This window comes from Podarcis pityusensis (genome assembly GCF_964106645.2).
Source record: "Podarcis pityusensis genome assembly, chromosome: 13".
NCBI classification, from domain to species: Eukaryota; Metazoa; Chordata; class Lepidosauria; order Squamata; family Lacertidae; genus Podarcis; species Podarcis pityusensis.
The window spans coordinates 39245571-39266742 of record NC_138038.1 but is presented as its reverse complement, the minus strand read 5'-3'; the positions used below and the strand labels follow the sequence as shown (position 1 = coordinate 39266742).

General features: G+C 48.2%; 1 protein-coding gene and 2 long non-coding RNA genes across 8 annotated transcripts in view; 2 read left to right on the top strand and 1 right to left on the bottom strand.

Annotated features, from left to right (window-relative positions):
* Positions 1–16: 16 nt before the first annotated feature.
* Positions 17–3518, top strand: LOC308461217. 2 transcript variants are annotated; one of them, XR_013978834.1, is made up of 2 exons: positions 17–611; positions 2928–3518. It is a non-coding gene; the product is annotated as an uncharacterized lncRNA (long non-coding RNA). The 2 variants fall into 2 exon arrangements; XR_013978835.1 differs by having other exon boundaries at positions 2925–3518.
* PRR14 (proline rich 14) overlaps positions 3142–21172 on the bottom strand; it is a 46171-nt gene continuing 28140 nt past the window's right edge. The window contains exons 1-12 of one of the 5 annotated variants that reach the window (XM_080977892.1): positions 16345–16468; positions 12135–12325; positions 11766–12033; positions 11112–11236; positions 10750–11011; positions 10574–10623; positions 10209–10297; positions 8821–9550; positions 7995–8109; positions 7739–7845; positions 7025–7096; positions 3142–5159 (exon numbers count right to left, since the gene is read on the bottom strand). In XM_080977892.1, the coding sequence (XP_080834018.1) occupies positions 4904–5159; positions 7025–7096; positions 7739–7845; positions 7995–8109; positions 8821–9550; positions 10209–10297; positions 10574–10623; positions 10750–11011; positions 11112–11236; positions 11766–12033; positions 12135–12232 (2172 nt within the window). In that variant the 5' untranslated portion in view covers positions 12233–12325; positions 16345–16468 and the 3' untranslated portion in view covers positions 3142–4903. The other 4 variants (XM_080977891.1, XM_080977894.1, XM_080977893.1 and 1 more) reach the window with 4 other exon arrangements.
* Positions 11331–14681, top strand: LOC308461218. Its single transcript, XR_013978836.1, has 2 exons — positions 11331–11591; positions 13909–14681. It is a non-coding gene; the product is annotated as an uncharacterized lncRNA (long non-coding RNA).

The window sequence follows — 21172 nt, the reverse complement described above, 5'->3', positions numbered from 1 at the left end:
TACTTTCTTGGCATCAACCTCGCACGGTGATGCTATAACGCCAGCGCGTGATGTCATAGGGCTCGGCGCCACACGCCCCTGCTGTAGCAGCCCCTTGCCATCCTCCCGCAATGGAACTGTTACTTTCCAAGCTCCCGCATAAAGTAGTACTTTTGAACCCTTCATTAGAGGACTGTCTGCGTTGCCTGGCAGAACTGCTCTGGGATTTTTTTACAGGGGTATCTCTCAGCCTTGATACTATTCCACTAGCAATAGCCCTGCACTGAATTTCAAAAGCATTTGTTAGAAAAAATTGTTATCCACTTTGGTCTGATGAAAGTAGCTGAAACTATGATGAATCAGATATGATCAATCCTTCTGCATTTTTTTTTTCAGAATTCAATGTATTTATTTATAAAAGTTAAGACTTTGATCAAGGAATACATTCTACATTATTACTTTGACAGAAGTTTATATTGCACTGAATTATATTGCACAAAGAATTAGAAGTGGGGGGGGGGGAGGTATTATCAACAACCTGATTTAGAGTTTAATGAAAAACTGGAGCTTGCTCAGAGGAAGACCTCCAGTACAGTGAAGGGGAAGGAGATCAAGTCCTATTAGAAAAATAGGTAGGTATGCAGAGGAGGGTTAGTTTAAGAAGAAACAGAGCAGCAACTTTTGAATTTTTGAATTGCTATTACATAGCACAAATTCATCTGTCATTCAGGGTAGATCAAAACTAACAGCTTCAAATTACAAGAAAGTGGATTTCAATTAAACATTTTAAAGAACTTACTGATGATATGAGCTGTTTTAACCACAGTGGATGGAGCAGTCACAGATTTTGTCTATCAGCTGACTAAATGTGTTTTGAGGTCCCTTCTTTTATTTAGATGCATACTTATGTTTAGATAATCTAAGTCTTTGTGGTCCTTTTGCTTTATACCTTGAAGACCGAGTCACTGAACTCTGGAAGGACTTCGTTGTTGCAGTCTGTTGAGGTGCCCAAGGCCATGCATGTCTAAACTGATGTAGGATCAATTTCAGCTGATGTGGCCTGACGATGTGGGCAGGGTGCTTGCAGCAATGAGTCTAACTACCCTATGTGCTCTCTTGCTCCTCGCCCTCATTTGCTAATAAAAACTAGCAGAAAATATGTGAGTGGGCAGGTTCAGAATGTAGTTGCTGTATTATACTGTATTGATTAATTAGTGTTTTTATGGAGCAGTCAAGTAATTTCGTTGTCCCCGAAGGGAGCAATGACAATAAAGATATTATTATTATTATTATTAGTTAATGCATGTCTGTTTAAGAGGGTGGTCTCCAGTGTTCTCAACAAGGCAAGGGCACCCTGGACCCTTTGATGCAGAGAAACTACCAACCAGTTGTGTATTATTAGTAAGGTGCCTAGAGAAGGTTGTAGCATAACAACTGCAGGCATTCCTCTCCCCAACACTAGAACTTGTGGATATCCAAAGAAACTGAATATTAAAACTTTATTCTCAGACCCTGCAGTCACTGAAGCCCTTATTTGTATGTCTTCTGCACAAGAGGTCCAGAGGGTGGCAACACAAGAATGGGCCTTTTTTACAGTGGTTCCCCATTTGTGGAATGCTCTCCTCAGGGAGGCTTGCTTGGCACCTTCCTTACATATGTTCAGGCAACAGGAAAAAACTTTCCTCTATAACCAGGCCTTTGGCCTTTTAACTATCTGTGGCCTTTTAGAAGTGGATGGGGTGTTTTTAATGTATTCTCTTTTCCTCTTGGTTTTAATGTATGTAGGGTCTTCTGTCTGTTTGGTTGGAAGCTGCTTTGAGTTGCCCTGGGCAAGATAAAGCAATTAACAAAGTCACCAAACAATGATGATGATGGACAAATGGAAATAGTTCTTCACACAGCACATAAACTATGGAATTCGCTCCCATAAGAGGAATTCAGTTTCCCATTATGAGACTGAATCAGCCTTGGTGGCCCCGATGGAGGACTTCTACTGAGAGCAAGGCACAGGGAGTATAACCATTCTCCTTCCTCTGAAGCTCTTGGTGGCTTTTTATATCACTGACCATGGCATTCTCCTGGACCAACTCTTGTGAGCTGGGTATCAGAGGCACTGCACTGCAGTGGTTCTGATCCTATCTGCAGGTTTAGGTCCAGAGAGTAGCAATTGAAAAGATACTCATTGGTGCCACAGTGGTTTTACATTATGGTGCACCACAAGGCACCACTTTATCACCAATGTCTTTTTACCATAAAGTTGCTAGGAATTTTGGGACAGGATGTCATCAGTATGCCAACATTCCGCTCTACTTATTTTATACATCTGATTCAGGTTAGGCTGTACACACCCTGGACCAGTGGGCTGAATAATCACAGTAAGACCAAGGACTATGGTTGAGTGGTTCCCAAGTCCAGGAGGCAAATTGTCTGTTCCAGACTCTCCCTTGGGTGGTTTGCATCTTGAAGGTGCTCCTGGATCCGTTTGGTCTCAATGGCCAGGAACTCAATCTATAAACCTTTGTCTGGGAGGACAATTCCTGGATTGGGATAGCTTGGCCACTGTGTGTCAGATGTTTGTAAGCTCAACATTATACAATACAGTGATGCATCCTAGGCAAGGCTTTGATTGGGTTTGGTCCAGCAGCTGGGACTACTAAGAGTGCCACATTCTGCTTGCCTTGTTTCTTCTACAAGAGGGCATTTAATGTGTCTGCACCTAGGTTCTGTAACTCCCTATTACCATGAAGCAAACACCACAAGTACTTTGTTTCAGATGCCCACTTAAGCCTCTTCTGCTTGCTTCTCCAATGCATTGTTCAGCCAATAATTTATTGCGTATCACCATCCAGATGTTGGCATAAGTTTTGTGTGCTCTTTTATGGGTATGTTCACAGCCCAGGTCCTTTGTATACTGTGCAATATTAAAACCTGTAAATTAATAAAAGCAGGCCGGACTGAGAGGAAGAGAAGTCTGAGATACACAGCGGAGCAAGGTTAGCGAAAAATGCAACCATCCCCACCCAGCAAAGCACCTGACGGCAAGGCCTGCCAGATGACCCTGTAGCAAAGGTAATAAAAAAATACTGAACAGAAGCAAAAGTACAGAATGAACGTAGCCAAACCTAAGCCTTGAAGAAAGAGTTTGTTTCATCCACAACAGTATGGAGGGAAGGTGTACCATGTTTATTTAACAAGTTTTATATAGCATCAAAACCTCTAAGCAGTTTACATAACTATAGCCAGGGGGACCTTTCTCCTGATGCACATGTGGAGCAGCAGAACTTTTGTCAGGGCTTCAGAGTCTTGCAAACTTTGACCAGAGCCTACTGTACTGGGATAAAAGCTGCTCAATAAATCCTAAGTAGTTAACTAACAAGAAAAGGCATTTTCCAGTAGACAAACGGACCAAAGAAAGGCCTGCAAGAGTGAATAGGATGGAAATGTCTCCACTCCCACGCAAAACCTGTTAATTTGATAAAATGAGATGTTACTGTTGCAATACTAACCATGAGGAATCAATCAGACACACTGTCTTTTCCTGTAACAAATGACAGAGTGAATTTCACCAATGTCAACTCTAGACTATGGTAGTTTTGAAGGTGAACGTACCACCTCAAAACAGATTTTAAACTGAGCATAGCTACTGAATTTGCACAAAATGCACGGCAGACTACACAAATCCACATATTTTGTTATTTCTTATAGCCTCTTATACATGTACAATTTTAGTACAACCGGGTACAGTTCGCTTGACTTCTTTCTTGCCATTTGATCCCGCATCACAACAACTTAGCTTTTTGCCATAGCCAATACACCTACCACCATTCCTGGTAGAAGGCAACATTGACTGGGGAAATTAATTTAGTGTGGCAATGATATATGATCCACTGCTTGCTATGGATTTTCATTTTGTGGTCGCTATGCCCTTGTTCCAAGGCAAAATTATCTATTGCGGTCTCCCTTAAAGCTGCATTCAGGGTCCCACCAAGGCCAGTTAAGGAGCAACTGGCAATATGTGGTTTTTTCCTCCCCCCAAGATACAAAGTTTATTAGAAATATAGATTAATAAAAAATGAAAACCAAAAACACATCATTCCTAACAAAACAGTTGATCCAAGCTAGGAACACCCAGAGGCCTTGATCCAGAGATGCAAAGGCATTCTCTCAGGATTCCCAGCCGCCCATCCACTGTCTGTGCTTAAACAGATGGACACGTCCCCATTGCCCAGCCTATTGCTACATCGTCTCTTCTGCCACATCATCCCCTGTGCCATAACAAAAACCTGCTCCTGCTGATTCTTTCACACAGTCCCTTTTTTCTTTCTCCTTCCCATCCAACAGGCACGTCGGTTCTGCATTCCTATTTGGTTTGATGGCGGTGGCCGCTCCAGAAAAGGCAACTAGGCCCTCACTTGGCTAGGCCCATCCCTTGCTGGCCTAAGTCTCTCACAGAAGGCACAACAGCGCTGGGCACTAGGTGCTCCTCCCATGCGCGGCACTGGTGGTCTGACTGGGCGCAGGAGGGTGCAGAGGGCGGGCAACTCTGGGGCACCACAAACATTCTTCCCCTTCCACTTGCGAGCCAAAGAGCCAAGCAAATGGGGACTCGTGCGGTGCCAGAGCAGGCAGCATGTTGGCTGGGCCAGGTGGCACAGATAGGCACCCAGGCACTATTTTCAAAGCAGCAGAGCTTGTGGCTCGGAGACTGATCAAGGGAGGAGGAGGAGGCAAGGCACAGAAGGCTGGTTTGATGGGGAACTGGAGAATAAACAGCACCACAGGAGAAACTTGGAGTGGTATTGGTGACTTTGGTAGAGTTTTTTTAAAAAACAACAACACCAGCAACCTCTTTTGCTAGTTAAACAGAGGAAGTGGTCCTGGGCTCCTCGGGGTGCTGCCCTTCCCTCTAGCCTCTGCTCAGATCTCAGCATTCTTCTCCCTCAAACAGGGCATCCAGTTCAGCCAGCCGCTGCTGCAGCTTTTCCTCCAGCTCTGGACTCTGGGGCTTCTTTACCCTCCGCCCTCCTGCTGCCCTGCGACTCCTTCGGGAGTGGGCTTTGCGCTGCTTGCGAGGGAGGCCTCCCTCCTGGAATTCCATGGCCCGCTTCAGCTTGCGCTGGCTGGTGAAAATGAGCGCTCCGTTGCGTTCCAGAGGCACCTCAAAGATGGTCTCAAATGACCTGCAGGGGTAGAAAGGAAGAGGTGGGACACCAGGAAAAAAGGAGACAACCTCTCAGACTCCACTAACCAAGCCTAGCAGTATAAAAAGCATAAACAAATGCAGACTAACTACAAAACTGCTGACATTTTGTAGCTGGAACGAACAATGCAACGGTTAAGGTCACCACGCTCTGCCATTATGCAGTCTGGTTTTAAGGCATGGGTCGAAATTGGGATGTTTAGGCAACATGTGGCACACAAAAAAAGCACCAAAGAGGTTTGGAGGGTGGAAGGAATGAGAAGTCACAGAACATGTCCTGGCACCTTCGTAGAGAACTCAAGACAACTCCCAGCCCAAGGTCCCCTTTGCATTCAGAGCTTTCGGCATTCACTGCTCATGTCAAGTATTTGCTCCATCCATCTTAAGAACTTGAAACTTCTAAATTAAAAGTAGATAAAATTAAACTAAACTAAATTAAGTAGATAAAATTCTGAGGGCTGCAACAAGTATTAACAGGAGCAGAAAGATGGTGCAGCAGTGACCATGAAGTACAGCACGGGGACTGAGAGATTTATCAATTCCAAGGGCCATTGACAAAACATATCATAAGGTAGAGGACCACAGTTCATCCACTTATTTGCATATGCTTTCAGGATACGGGGCAGATGTTAAAACTGTAAGTGGTTGGCATTTCACTTGTGTTCTATTTACCGCTGGTCCAGTCAGGCTACAAAAGAACAAGAGTTTGCAGTGAAATCCAGAGTGCTCTTTTGCTTGTTCCAATGGCACCAGTTTCTCTTGAAACTGCATTTCCCCATTTCAACGGAGGTTTTAAGGCAAACCACTTGGTGCTACAGGACCAGCAGGGCCATTTCATTTCTTAAGTTTGTACACCACCCTTCATCTCAGGGCGATCCACAACAAAAGTGGACCTTGACAGCTAGATGGGACAGCCCGCCTACCAATCACTTGACATGGTGATGGACAGGCAGGTTGTCCCACCTGCCTGTTAAATATGGCCCATCAGTTGCCATCAAGTTAGGATCTGGCCCACTAGGTGAAAAAGGTTCTCTGACCCTGGTTTAGGTGCAGCGCTGGTCACCAAATGGGAGATCTTTAAAAGGGGATTATGAAGTTCATGGGTGATAAGGCTTATCAATGACGAGTAGGATCTCTAGGGACAGAGATAATATGCCTCTGACTACCAGCTGCCCAAGAATAGTGTTTACTTTTGGGATTGCCTTTCTCCATATCTGCCCACTCAACCACTTCAAGAAGAGGAACTTGCAGCAGCACCTACACATTGGAACCCCCTGCCTATTGACATCACACAGGTGCCTCGGCTGCACTTTTTCTGGCCCCTGCTTAAAGCATTTTTGTTTAGGCAAGCCTATCTAGACCTGTAGAAGCTACACGTGTTTACATTTGCCTTTGTTGATTTCAGTCAGTTTTGAATGTTTTTAAAACCCCTGTGTTTAAGTGTCTTTTATTGATAATGGGTAATTTAATTCATTTCCTTGCAGGCTTTCCCGAAGGCAGCAGGTTAGACTAGATGAACCTTCAGTCTGGCCCAGCAGGGCTCTTATAAACCTATATGTCAAAGGCTCAGAAAATAGGGAGAGCTTGTACACTACTACTCTATGCCCCTGTCACCACCACTGCCCCATAACTATCCTCATCCCATTTTTTGGGGAGCAAACTATGCATGTTCACAAATATATTCAGACTGCAGGAGGTAGTGCTTATCGCTTGCGGATGCTGAAGTCAGAATCTGGGGTTGCTGGCTTGAAATGACAGAGGGGAAAGAGAGAGAAGGGTGTGTGCACACAAAAGCAATGAATGCTGGTGTTTTAGAAAAGGACAGATGCCAGCAGACTTCCTCACCTCTTCTCTGTGGGTGTGCGGTAGTTCTTGTTGGTGTAGATCTCCTCCAGGCTGAACTCTTTCTTGTTCAACCTGACACAGGAAAGAAGATAATAGAATTCATCACCCAGAAATGGCCTTGGCCTACGATAAAATATGTGTGCGTGCGTGCGTGTAGATATAGATATAACTATATAGGAATACTCACTTAGCCCTGCTGGGCACCAGATTGCTTTCCCTGCTACCCCGCTTTGCTTCCATGCTCTGCCAGAAACTACCAGCTGACCTCTTAAGCTTGCAATTCAATCTGAATCAGGCCCAATGCTTCAGCCCACTGGGTTTTTATTGCTTTTATTGCCCAAGAGTACCAGAGTCAGCACACACTCCACCACTCAAGTGGTCCCTGTCAGAGAGGCTCTGCATTTGTTTCAGTTGAAAGACAGATGATCAACTAACAAATCCTTAACATTGGTGGACAGCGCTAATTCTTGGCTGGCAGGTTCAACTCAGCTAGCACTTTTAATTTAAAAAAACCCAAAACCATTTACACCTTTCCTTAGGTGAGCCCCTCTCGTACAGCACTCATCTGCCCCCAGGCTATAGAAGACCACATCCGCCTCCCTTCCAAGCACTGTGGAATCTGAATCCAGAGTTCCTAAACCACTGTCAGGCAGATTCACAAGCTACTCATCTCCATTTGCAGAAAAGCACCCCCCATTCCACTCTAGCCCTCACCTGACAGGCCGGGGAAGCCCCATGGGAGTGAGATTTGCTTGCTGCTTGGACGGTGTCTTGCGGATCCTTATGGAGGACACCTTCCCTACGGTGTTGTCTTGGGATCCCTGCAGGTTTTAGGGCGGGTAAGAAGGATTTTGAAAGGCCACAATGGCAAAGCAAAATGGCCCTCAAACCGAGAGCAGGTACCACAGACCCCCATTCTTCACGGTGCAGCACCTCCTAATTGAGAGGCTTGAGTCAAACAGCAACTGACCTTCATCTCAACTTCTGAAAGCATCATCTGCTCAGACGTGAGCAACTCTGAGTCGACCACGTCCAAGCCAATCCCAGACGCCCTCCGTCCACGATCGGGCGAGGGAGAGAGCTCCCTGCAGAGGACAGAGGAGAAACCAAGCATCGTGTATTAGAGTTAGACGTTGATGTTTCCCAGCTGACAGTTCTCCCTCTTCAGTGGAGAGGACTTTAAAAGAGGAAGGCAAACCAGTAAAGCAATGCCACACAGCACCGAGGGTGCAAAGCCTTTCTGCCTGTGAGCTGAACCAAAGGGGGAAGAGGCTCAGCCCATTTGCCTCCAGCACTAGTCAATGAATGGAAATGCCTTATGGAGAATCAGACCTCCAGTGCTTCTGGTCTGACATCATCTCCACTGCCTGGTTTTCAGGAAAGGGGCTCTTCCAAAACTGCCACTCAAGCTGTTGCCTGGAGGTGCAGGGGATAGAACAATAGATCTCTGACGTGCAAAGGATGTGCTTCAGCACTAGGACACAACTCCTCCACATACACACTAGATATTTCCTCTTCCAAATAGACCCCTTGAAGTAAATGAAATTAACTTGGATCCATTAACTTCATTAAGTCCACTCCAAGGAGGATTCAGCCTCTGAGGTTTTTTAAACAATCACCCTAGAATGGCACAAACAACCCCACAGTGCTTGCTTCTTTCTCCCTCTTGGTTTTGAATGGGAAAGGAGCAAACACTTACCTAACATGTCATTTGTGCCCTTTTATGGTGTTCAAAGGAACAGCTGTTAGACTCTTGAGGGATAACAAACAGCTTGCGGGGAGGAGAATATTTTTACCTGGAATGGACGGTGTCTGGTTCACGGCGGCAGGAAGGCACATGGGAGGCATAGGGGGAGCCATCGCAGTGGGGAACGTGCATGGAGGGACCCAGCAAGAAGTGTGCGGGGGGTGTGCTGAAAGGATACACCTCCTTGCGCAGGCAGGGCGGGGTGGGGCGGCCCAGCTCCCGGGACACTTCCAGGCTGCAGACGGTGTGGCGACGCTGTCGCAGCTGAGCAGATAGCGGAAGGGCCACGGGGGAGGCTTGCCACAAGCGGGCACCAGGGACGTCAGGGCAGGAGTAGCTGCGTCCAAGGCGGGGCTGAGGGGCCGGGTCCCCTTCGTTCAGGCGCCACTGGCGGATAGGGGGCCGCCCGCTCACCACTGCATCACCCATCTCCTCTTCCTCTTCTTCTTCCTCCTCTTCGTGGTGGCAGCTCCTCTTCCGGGGGCGTGGTTCCGAAATGGCGATTTTCACCTCGATGTTGACTCTTTGGCGGGGTGTTCTCGGCTGGGCTGCTTCCTGCTCCTCATTCCCTGGTGGGCAAGGGGGCAGGGACGGGGGCCCCTCGGTGGACTGCACGGCTGGCTTGGACGGGGTCAGGAAGATGTCAGCAAAGGCCTCCAGCTTGGAGCGCACGCTCTGGAAGACGGGGACCAGACCCCAGTGCCGGAAACGGGAGGCAGATGATGGACGCAAGAGAGCAGATGCTGAAGGCAGCCAGGATGGAGCTTCAGTGGACACATCTGGCAGGAAGGGAAAGGAACAACATTGTCACAAGAGGGCCAAAGGGAGCCTTCCCCAAACTGGGGTCATCCAGGCCTATGGGACTACAATTCCCATCATCCTTGCCCATTGGCCACGCTTGCTGGGGCTGGTGGGAGATGTCGTTCAGCAACATCTGAAGGGTCAAAGGTTTCCAGTCTCTGACTTAGAGTCAAGAGTTGTCATCCCCCAACACACCGACACACACTTTGTGAAGGATACAGACATCTTCCTCTTCTGTTTACACCTGAGAATCTTCCTCTAGCTGCTTAGCTGTTGCCTTTCTTAGATTATTAACTGGTCTCAAGATTTCTGGAGAGTACTCTGGCCGGCTGATATTCAGCCCAGCTTGACTCCTGGCACTCCCATCTGGATGCCTGAGTCTGTGCCCACTTCATCCAGCCCCACGAACACCTTGCCATGGGTGGGAGATGACTGATCATCCGGCCTGGATTCAGTCCAACATGGGAATTTTTCCTGCATTACCAAAGGGGTTTTCAGACTCCATGGGACCAGGGATGTTCCAGTGAAGTTACACACACACACACACACAAAATACTTGCACACCCCTGAGATGCCACTTTGCAATGAAGGACAGACTTAACAGCACACAACACCTGAATCAAGAGTTTTCCCTACCTGTTTGATGACACTGGTCTTGTGGGTCTCGAGGGGTTTGGGTGTCCCCATTTGGAGATGATTGGCGAGGCAGCATCAGCTGATCACTCCTGATTAACCAGAGAAACACAGTGGGGCAGTGATAAAGCAGTCTCCTTAGCCCCTCTCCTCCCCGTGCTTTGAGACACACCCAGGGGGTCAAAGTTAGCATTTATCCCAAAAAGAAAGAGACCATCACTTTACCCTCCAAGGGAGTTTGGGATGGCACAATAGGCACCAACTGTAACCCTTGAAGTGGATCAGTTCTCTTGCTGGGTGACTGGCACCGTCTTTAAAGATGGGGGAGGCACAAGCAGTTCTGTGCCTTTGTTTAGGGGGGCACTCACCCACAGCGGGCTGAGGAGGTCTCCGGCTGCTCCTTGCCAGTGCCGGCAACCTGCCAGCAAGAAAAGACAGCTGAATAAAAATGTGGACTGAGCCACCACCCTCCAGCTGCTTCAACAGGATTCTCCCTGTCCCTCCCAGCACTATCTGGTGAGGCTGCTTCCCAACCTTAACTAACCAGAGCTTGGCTCAAGGAACCAGCCTCCAAACTGGTGGCGAGGATTTGCTGATGAGCCGCTTCCAGCAGGGAGGTCTTTGTCCCCTCGCTCCCCTTTGCAAGGGAAACCCCCTTCTGAAGGCGCTGCCTCTTGGCGTGCAGGCGCTCTGAAGCGCGACACCGTGGGGGGGACACCCTCTTGTCCCACAGTTGCCGGCGGGCGTGGTCCAACTTCTCTTGAGGCTCTCGATGGGATGGAGGGTAGCCCTTAGGGGGAGACGATCTGAGGGTAGGAAGGGTAAAAAAAAGGCAGAATGTTTTAAATCAAGTGCTCGGTCCCAAAGCTGTTCCACTCCTTCCGCCTCCCTGGGGCCTCTCCTCACCTGCACACTGGACTACTTTGTGTCTTTGTTGACCAGGAAACTCTGTCTTCATTCACAGCTGCTGACTGGGGGGGATTTGCACAGGGAGATGTGGCAGATCTTTGGGGATCCCCTTGTGGATCATTCTGGGCAAAGAGAGGCGCACACCAAGTTTCAAAGAGCTTAAGGATAATGAGGGACAGGGGCCTCCTTTCCCCTTTTTCCCCACCTTCCATGTGTATGTTTACTCAGGAATCAACTCATGGGGACAAGGCATCCTTCAGGGTCCTTAATCCAGGTGGCTTGACTCCTCCATCACAATGCAAGAGGTACACTATAGGTCACAATTCTCCTGGTCTGGCAGTGCAAAGCACCCTGGGAGCTGCAGTGCACAGTGGGAAAACCAGTGCTTTTTTTTAGGAGGTTCTCAAGGGCATGCAGTACCAGAAACTCTTTTTTGTTCTTTTTAAAAAGTGTGGCACTTACTGTAACAACTTCATGGTGAGTACCGGCACCTATTTCTCGAGAGAGAGAAAAGCACTGGGGGAAACTATGGAACTGGGGCCTTGAGATCTGTTCAATGGGTTCTCCCACCTCAGAACCAGATTTCATACAGCCCATTAGGAATCCTCTCATGCCCCCTGCAACCCAGCCCCCACACTGTGGCATCCTCACAAGCATTTGGGCTGTTGAAAAGTCCTCCAGGTTGACAGCCAGCATCTTCCGCTGCTGCTTCTCCATGGGAGAGGCCACCCGCCACAAGGTCTCTCCCGCCGCGCCGCAAACTTCCCCGTTCTGCTCTGCCGTTCGGAGTGGCCCTTGCTGAAGTCGCTGCCTCTTGCTGGGTGACAGCTCGGCATCGCCACATGGAAGGGGGCATGCCCCCCCTGTCTCGAGGGGCTTCTGGAGCAGGGCTGAGGATTCCTCCTCCTCAGAGGAAGGCCTGGAAACATGGAAGGACACAGAGAGAACATCACAGCGGTGACACAATTTCTGTCTCGCCTCTCCCACTCAGGACAGGGAGGAGAGTCACTCTTCACTCACCTGTAGATGAGGATTTTTCGCCGTCTGATCTGCCTCTCCAAGTGTGACACTGGCTGAGGGTTCCCCTCAGATGTTCGTTCAAGGAGGGGCCACTCCATGGCCTGTCTCAGAAGGGAGACACCCCACCCCTTCCTGGCATCAGGAAGGTGGCCGCCCCAGAACAGCCCACAGGGTCTTCATTCCTCACTTCTCTGCTTCAGAAAAGGAAAAAACCAGAATTAAAATGACTGCATTCCCATGGTCCCCAGATATAGTTCTGCCTTTTAAAGCCAAATGCTACTTTAATCCGGATTAACCTGGAATGTGTAACACCACACCCAGATTGTCAAAACCTTCTGCACGGATGACAAATCACAATTCTCTTTACTAGCTGGAGAAAACTTCGCATTTACTACCGAACTAAGCAAAGGATGGTTAAGAGGGCACTCCTGTTCTTGTCTACTCAGAAGTAGACCTCTCTCCCCTGGGTTCAATAGGACTTCCTCCCAGCTAAGCGTGTGTAAGCATTGAACCCTATGTGGGTCAGGGGAGTACACAGCCTGACTAAAAACCTCTTAGCAATGCCACCCCCTCCTTTCTGAAGGACCAGCAGGCTCAAACATGCATCCCTCCAATGGTACTGAACAAGACACAGAGGCCAGCAGGAGAGCTTATTAGGTTTCCCCTCAGAGAAGGTAATTATAAATCATTAGGAGCAATGCAAATAGCACCTTGGCAACAACTAAAAAAACGCCCTTCCTTCACAGAGATTCTCCAGGGCTACAAGACTAGAAGCTCAGCTAGGAAGGGAAAACTTCTCAGTGGGAGACAGTGTGTTGCTTCTGCAGATCCCTCCACCCAGGGAAATGGGCAAAACCAAGCAGGCACTTGCCAAATGGGGGACAGCAAATTAAAGGTGGGGGCTAGAAACAGAAGCACCACAAAGGTATGTACTACAGCAAACAAGGCAGAAGGAAATCCAAGCTAGAAAGCACACTCCACGGCTTTTAAAAGGGCTCAACAGGAAGGGGGAACATGTTGCCCTGCACTGGTGTTGGTCTACAGTACATAGACCTGTAACTGGAAGGGGCCACAGGCATCATCTAGTCTAACCTCCTGTGATGGAGGAATCTTTTTGCCCAACGTGGGGCTCAAACCCACAACCCTGAGATTAAGAGTCTCCTACTCTACCAACTGCCCTTGGTGGCAAGAGCTAATGGCAGTTGGGAGTCCAACATCATGTTCAGGGACATGGGTTGCCCAACTCTGCAACACAGATACACACTAAAGGCAGACCAACGTTTTAGTGGATTTACATTTCCGCACATGACAGGAGCCTTGCTCAGACATTTGTCTTGTTTGTGACCTTCCTCACATTTGACATCTCATTAGGGATTATTCTCAAAAGTTACCCCTGGCAAGAAGAGGTCCAGCAAGACTGTGGGAGGAAGGGTAGGAAATGCCGAGTAATGCTGGGTGATAAAACTCAAGCCAACAAAAGCGTCCCAAGTCATGGCAAGATGAAACAAATAAGAGGCAAGCAGCCAAGTGAGCAGAGGATAGGTGATTTTGCTGAGGCTACTGCCAGTGGCAATATCAGGCTGTTTCAGACCATATTTTCTCAGTAGAGTCCTGGACTAACCAGCCTGGAACAGCTGCTCCCTTCAGCAAAGACACTGTGATCTCTGCCATCCAAATATTTTCCTCCCAGGAGTCGGTATTTTAATATTTATTAGGTATTAGCAGCATTTATGAGGGTTTTAAAAATCCACTTATCCAATTTCCTGTTTTGCAGCATAATTATTCCCTGGGTCTCCTTAACTATAGAAGAAGATTGGTGGGGGTGATGCCACTGCCAAAGATGGCAGGCAAAGATGGGAGTTCTGTCCGTTGGACATAGAGGTACAGTGTAATCAACGATCCTCCTCAAAACTTGATCAGCAAAGATAACAAGGAATGCAAAAGTGCCATGGCTCTGAACAAGAAAGAAAGCTACTTCACTATCAGAGAATGAGGGTAAAGGATACCTTAACTGAAAAAGAAACTATAGGTCCCAGCTTGGTTCCAAAAGCCTTAAAACTATCCAGAGAAGGACAAGACCTCCTGACTGAAATTAATCAAAGCATAGCTAAAATACATGAGGATTTGCTTCAAAATGGGATGCAAAAATAAAACCATTAGCGGCTAGCATTGTTGATCTGACAGCCTAAATGGCAGATACCTGCAAGTGAGGCCATGAATATGGGCATTGAACATCAAAGCAGCCTGGACTGACTTCAAAGAGAACTGAACATTTCCCCTCAAAAGGGGTTTTATTGGGGTTTCCGACAAGTAGAAAGGTTAAAAGTCAATAGTCTTCAGAAGGGTTTTGGGTTTGATGGGGAAAATTTACTAAGCATACATGGAACTGTAAAAACTGAGGGAGGAATGCTGAAATACTACTGTAACTTATAATTTTTCAAACAATTTTTATCATAGCAGATGGTAATTAAAATTATATTACTAACATCACAGGGGTCTAGGCTCTCCAATGAAGGGTATTTGCAGAATTAAACCATAATAACCTGACTCTCTTTTTTGTATTACAGCAAATTCATTTAAAATAAATTAATTGCAATGTTTTTGCACCAAAAAAATGTTTTCATGGAAATTAAGCACTACTCTGTTACAAAACACATTAACTTGAAACAACTGACAAGAGGTATTAAAACAATTTTGAACTAAATCATTCTGTTCCATCTAAAACATGGAAAAGGAACACAAATGTGAAGAATTGCCAGAGATTTTGTAAAATTTTACCAGGGAAGAGTAGAAGTAGAAATGTCAGAAACTGGAAAAATAACTACAATGCAATTTGTATGCCCAAAACAACTAGCAAAAATGGATATACCAAAAGAATAGTTTTATTTGAGCTTCTGTATACCCTGTTTGGTTTATTATTATCGATTATTTGTATTGTGTATTATTTGAATTATGAAATAATACGAGCATGGGGCATCCAGAAAGTATAAAACAATGCATCTACATAAGAATATGAATCATTGCCAAAATATAATATTGACTGTCCTTGACTCTTCCTGCCACACTTGTCATCCCCTCATGCCACACCCTTTGATAACCACACACACAAACGCATATTAAAAACCTACGGAAGTGGAGACATCATTCCATCTGCTCCTGCCTCTCACCATCCCTGGCGATGGACCCTTGGTGCATACAAAAGGTGAGCATGTGCGGCATGTGGAAAAAGGGAAACCATAACCCAGGGTTGCACCTGACCCAATGATCCCTCCCAGAACTGGATTTCAGTGGCAATTCTAGGATGCTGGAGGAAAGGGGTCTGCCGTCTATTCAGGATCCCTCCCCCTCCCCCCCAAGTCCTGCTTCGCAGCCTAGGCTCACCCCACACACAGGTAAGCACGGGCACCGTCAGGCCCCTCTTTCTCTTGGGGGTCGCCTCCTAACTATCCCCAGCGCTTCAAGATCCGTCCCCTTTAGCTCTCCCGCCGATTCCTCCCTCACTGACCTCCAGAGGAGGCGGCGGTGTGGGGAGGAAGAGCTTGCCTCCGATTACCTGTCGGCTCCTCATCCAGCCCCACCCCCACCCCCCGCGCCCGGTGCTCTGCCCTAGGCAGGATCAGCACCGCTCCCTGGCGGGAGGAAAGGCAAGGCGAGTAGAGGCGGAGGCTGCTCCTCTTTCCTCCGAGGGAGAGCGGCAGCACCAGGCAGAGGAGGCGCCGGGTGGACAGTCCCTCCGCGCACCCCTGACAGCCGGGTGAGGTGTGGGGCTGGACGGTGCCCACCTCCGACTCCTCAGCCGCTTCCTCCAGATCCTTCCGCCCTTCCCCTCCCCACCCCACAAAAAACATCCAACTTCATGGGGGTCCCCCCGCCCCAAATATCTGCCCCCCACATGGTGGCCTTTTGCTCCTTCCACCCCCTCTCGATCCTCCCCACAAGTTGCCCCCTCCCCGCCTCCTCCTTCGCCCCGCAATCCGCCAGGCGCGCCCGACCCGACACCGGCCGGCCACCCCACCCGGGAGCGGCGCCCCCCTCGCCCGCCCCATCCAGGTCTCACCTCCGCCGCCGCCGCCCTCCCTTCCTCGGGCTTCTCGCCTGCCTCAGGCAAACAAACTGATAAGCACCCGCATCTCAATTTGAAAAAAATAAAATAAATAAAACTACTCCGCACGCTCGACCCCGCCTTTACCGCCTCCTCTCTCCAACTCACCAGCTCGCCCTCTTCCTCCTCCCCTCGCCCTTCTCCAAGCAGCCGCTGGACAGTGCCCGAGCCGTCTCCACATGCAGCCCACCCAATGGCCATGCGTCTTGTTAATGGTCCCAACCAATAGGCGCGCGGTTTCTTTACCGGCGTCTGGTAGCTACAGCGCCGCCATCGCTGTTCAGGGCAACAACAAAAAAAGTTGGTCGTAGACTTTTTTGAGTTTGTGTTGCAAAAGGAAGCGGTGCGACCGCCTTCTTCGCTAAAAGGCGTCTGCGCCGTTGAAGTCAGCAGGCCCGCCATCTCAAGAAAGGGCAGGGAATGAGAAGAAAATAGGAAGGAAAACATACAGGGCGGTAGCCATTTTGGGTGAGGGCAGAGTCTGGTTGGCGCCGTTTAAGACGCCGCCATTTGAGGGGAAGACCAGAAATTCAGGCTTTAAAGAAGCCGTGTTTCCATTTTCCAGTTGGATGCGATGGAATAAAGAATAGTAGTTTCCTTGGTTCCTTCCTTTAGGGAGGTCGTTTCGTCATACACGCGGTTTTTGAGGGAGATTAATCTGTATTGTTAGAATTATAGAATTATAGAGCTGGAAGGGACCCCCAAGGGTCATCCAGTCCAACCCCCTGCAATGCAGGAATAAGTTCGTTGTAAGGCAGTGCAAAACAGCACACACACATAAAGACTAGTTTAATATGTTGTTATTATTATTTATTAAATTTCTATACCACCCTTCATCCAAGGATCACATGGTGGTTTACAACATAAAAACACAAAAATACATAACATAGTAACAAACAAAATAATACTGCCTCCAACACACACAGTTTAAAGGGCTATATATTGTTTAACTAGCCAAAGGCCTAGGAGAAGAGGAATATCCGCCTGGAGGAAAAACACTTGTGTTCATTTTTTAAAAAAAATGTTGAGGTATTAAGTGTTCACCATCTTGCCAGTTCATTCCCTCCACACTCCTAGGCATGTCTGCTCAGAAGCAGGCTTCTGCGTCAAAGGAGGCCTCCAAGACAGAATGATCTTAGCCAAGGAATCAGACCGACCAGGATCTATGCATATTCCCCCTCATCTCTCTCTGAAAGTAGTAGTGATGAGTAAAGGTGCATTCCTTACCCCCATTTACCACATGGAATTCACCTAGACCTATTTCTGAGTAGACATGGTAGGGATTGTCAGCTTAGCTTGGGTTAGAAAACTCAGGGGGAGGAAACTGATTTTCTAGATCCATTTCAACCTGGGTTTCAGCCAGGTTTCGGCACAGACAGAAACTGCTTCCAACAGAAGCAGTTTCCAGGCCCCATTCAAAGTACTGGTTTTGACCTATAAAGCCTTAAATGGCTCCTGACCACAATACCTCAAGGACTGGCTCTCCCCATATGAACCACCCAACAGCACCCTGCAATCATCCTCCAATGCCCTTCTGTGTGTGCCTCCTCCAGAAGAAAGTAGTAATATGAGAATGGGCCCTTTCTACAGTGGCTCTGTGTTTGTGGAGTGCCCTCCCCAAGGTGGTTCGAATGGCACCTTCATTATATACACCTTTAGGTGCCAGGCGAAGGCAACCAGGCCTATACCCTTTTAAATGTGTTGGGAGGGGGGGAGTTATTAGTTTGTGGTCTTCTTGTCGTTTTTGTAAAACATTTTGTGCTTCATCTTCTATTTTTATGTTTTGAACCACCCTGAGATTAAAGGATGAAGGGCGGTATACAAATTTCATAACTAAATAAGAATAATGATATCCCTTAGCAAATCTCTGCCCTACACTTGCCCTTTTCTTGGTCGAAGCCTTGCCCGAATGAAGGTACCATTCATTTCCCCCATGTCACCCCTTCCCAGACGTTGTTGGACTGCAATTCCCATCATCCCTTGCCATTGGCTATGATGGCTGAAGCTGATGGGAGTTGGAGTCTATCAGCATCTGGCGCGCACCGCGTTGGCTATACCGCTTTACCGGTTCTAAATGATAGCTGCCTCCGCCCTCCTTCATCTCTAGGATTCGCCCTCCCTCTGCTCTCAGGATCAAAGGGTTTTATTTCTACCCAGACCTTTTCTTTTAAATGTCACCCGCTTGGGGAAACTACGCCTCCCAGGATGCCGCGCAGAGCCAGCCCTCTTCCTCACCGCGCCTCGCGCTGCGTCGGCTGAGTGGGAAAGTGCGCGACAAGCGTGGCGCTCGTCCAGGCTGACCCTCGCGCGCCTTGCGCCGCCCTCGGCCCGCTTGCTGCCCCTGCTATGGCGGCAGGGGCTCCCTCGGCTGTTCCTGCCCGCAGCCCCCCTCGGTGGCTCGGAGGCCCTGCTGACGGCTCCGTGTACCTCCTCCTGCCCGTCCCTGCTGGAAGTGCCCTGGTGCTAACACCAGGTGAGCATGTGGGGGGGTACGGACGGAGGGTTTGCTCGGAAACCGGGGCTAAACCTGACCCAGGGATCTGCCCTAGAATAGCATTTTTAGCCAGGTCTAAAGTCTGGATCTTGAAATGTCTGCCTATGTGTTAGAAAGTGGGAGATGGACTCGTGTTTGTTTGTGTGCGTGCAAGGGATAGATGAAACTGCAGCAGTAGGTTTCCTGAGTAACACTGCAAGCCTAACCCCATTTACCCGAAAGTAAGCACCACTGAATTCCATAGGCCTTAATTCTGGGTAGGCATGGTTAGGAGACTACGTACTGCAAACCCCACGAAAACCCTTCACTGTTTTTCTCTTCATATGGATGCAGCCTACATATTTCTTAACCCAGGAGCTTCTTGGTTCTTGTGGTAGATATCACACTGTCTTCCCGTGCATTTTTTCTTCCCAAGATGTTTTTCAGAGGGATTCCTCATCTTGCAGCGCTTAACCCAGGGATGGGGAAACCTGTGCCCCGCCAGATGTTATTGGACTCCGATCAGCCCAGCCAACATGGCCAATGGTCAAGCATAGTGGATGTTGTGGTCCAGTAGCATCTGGCGGGCCAAAAGCTTCTCCATTCCTGCCTTATTCTGCCTCACACTACCTAAGAGTCAGAGAAGAGTCTGTGCACAAGCAGAACCATGGTGGAGAGTGGGTGCAAAATTGTGCCCGGGTTGACACCTGCCCCCCCATCTGGCCACTGAATGTGTGTGGATTAGGTTCTGTTTCAAAACCAAGTGCTTAATTTGGTGATCAAGCCTCTTTTCTGTCTGCAGCAGATGGAGCAAATTCTGCCTGGATTCTGTCTCTCCCTGTAGAGAGCAAGAACAAAGTGGAAAACCCACAGGAAGATGGTGCACAGCCACGCCCCATTTCCTCAAGTAGCTCCAGCGGGAGTGGAAATAAGGCGCTACAGAAAGGAGGCTCTGCGAAAGACCAGCCGACTTTTTGTAAAGGGGACTTGAAGGACCCTATGTGGGCCTTGTGTGGCAAAACAAAATCCTACAAATGCCCCGACTGCGGGAAAAATTACCGCAGGAGCACAGACCTCTTGAGGCACCAGAGGACCCACACGGGAGAAAGGCCTTATCTGTGCCTGGACTGTGGGAAGAGCTTCAGTCGGAGTTCAATCCTCCTGGAGCACCAGAGAATCCATACAGGTGAGAAGCCATACAAATGCAGCCACTGTGGGCAAGGATTTAGCCAGAGCTCCAACTGTAAGCAGCATGAGAGGACTCATGGGAAGGAGAAAAGGAGCGACCCAATACACTGGGGATCAACTTGGCAAAGGACAGAGATTCAGAGGCGTGGGCCTAAAAGCCTGAAAAGAATTGATGAAGGTGCAAGAGCTGAGCTTGGACTTGGATCTCAGTCTCCAGCGGGAAGTTCCTCATGGAGCTCAAAGATGGTGATGAAGTATCAGAAAAGCCATAGGATGGAGAAGCCCTACAGGTGCCCAGAGTGCGGGAAATGCTTTGCACGCAGCACGGATTTCATCCGGCACCACATTACCCACACAGGAGAAAAGCCCTACACATGTGTGAAATGTGGCAAGAGTTTTACGCGCAGCTCGGTCCTCATTGAGCACCAGCGAATCCACACGGGAGAGAGGCCCTACAAGTGTCGGCTGTGCGGAAAGGGCTTCAGTCAGAACTCTAACCGTAACCAGCACGAGACAATCCATCAGGCTAAGAAATCTCCTGACACTTCCTGAGTGGCAATGGAACTTGTTACTGGGGTGTGGGACTCACTAGAATCCACTTGGCTGGGGAAGAGGGCCTGAAGCGCAAGTCCAAGCGGGTGCAGATGTCCCAAGGCAAATTTGAAGCTACTGTTAGAATCCAAATGGAAAGTCCAAGGCTGCAAGTTTATGCCCACTTGCTTGGGGGTAAGCCCCACTGAATTAAATGGGACTTACTTATGAGTAGACATGGGTATGATTGCAGCACTCAAGTGGTATAGGGGATTATTTTTATATGAGGTGATTTGCTGCAGAAATCATGAGGAAAACACATGTATCTATGAAAAACCTTATTATTGACACTGAGAGGAAATAAATTAATTTTGTTACAAATTATAATATTCTTGTTAATTGTTCTGTGCACCCCAAATGTAAATTCCACTATGTTCAGTGGAATGAGTGCCAGATTTAGGGTGGTACAGGTGGGTCCCACACAGGGTGCCAAGCCAAGGGGGAGAAAAATTGAGAATATCCATAATTGAGAAGAATCATTTGGGGGTACCAAATTTTGGGGGTGGCCATATTACAAAGATTACCAAAATCCACCTCAGTGGAACTTACTTCTTCCATTCAGAAGTAAGTTACACCAGGTAAGTGGGCACAGGAGAGCTGCTTGTTAGAAAACCATTATAATTTAAATAAAAGAAAGAATACGGAAAAGGAAATAGTACCAGCAGGTGATCTTTTTCTTTCCCA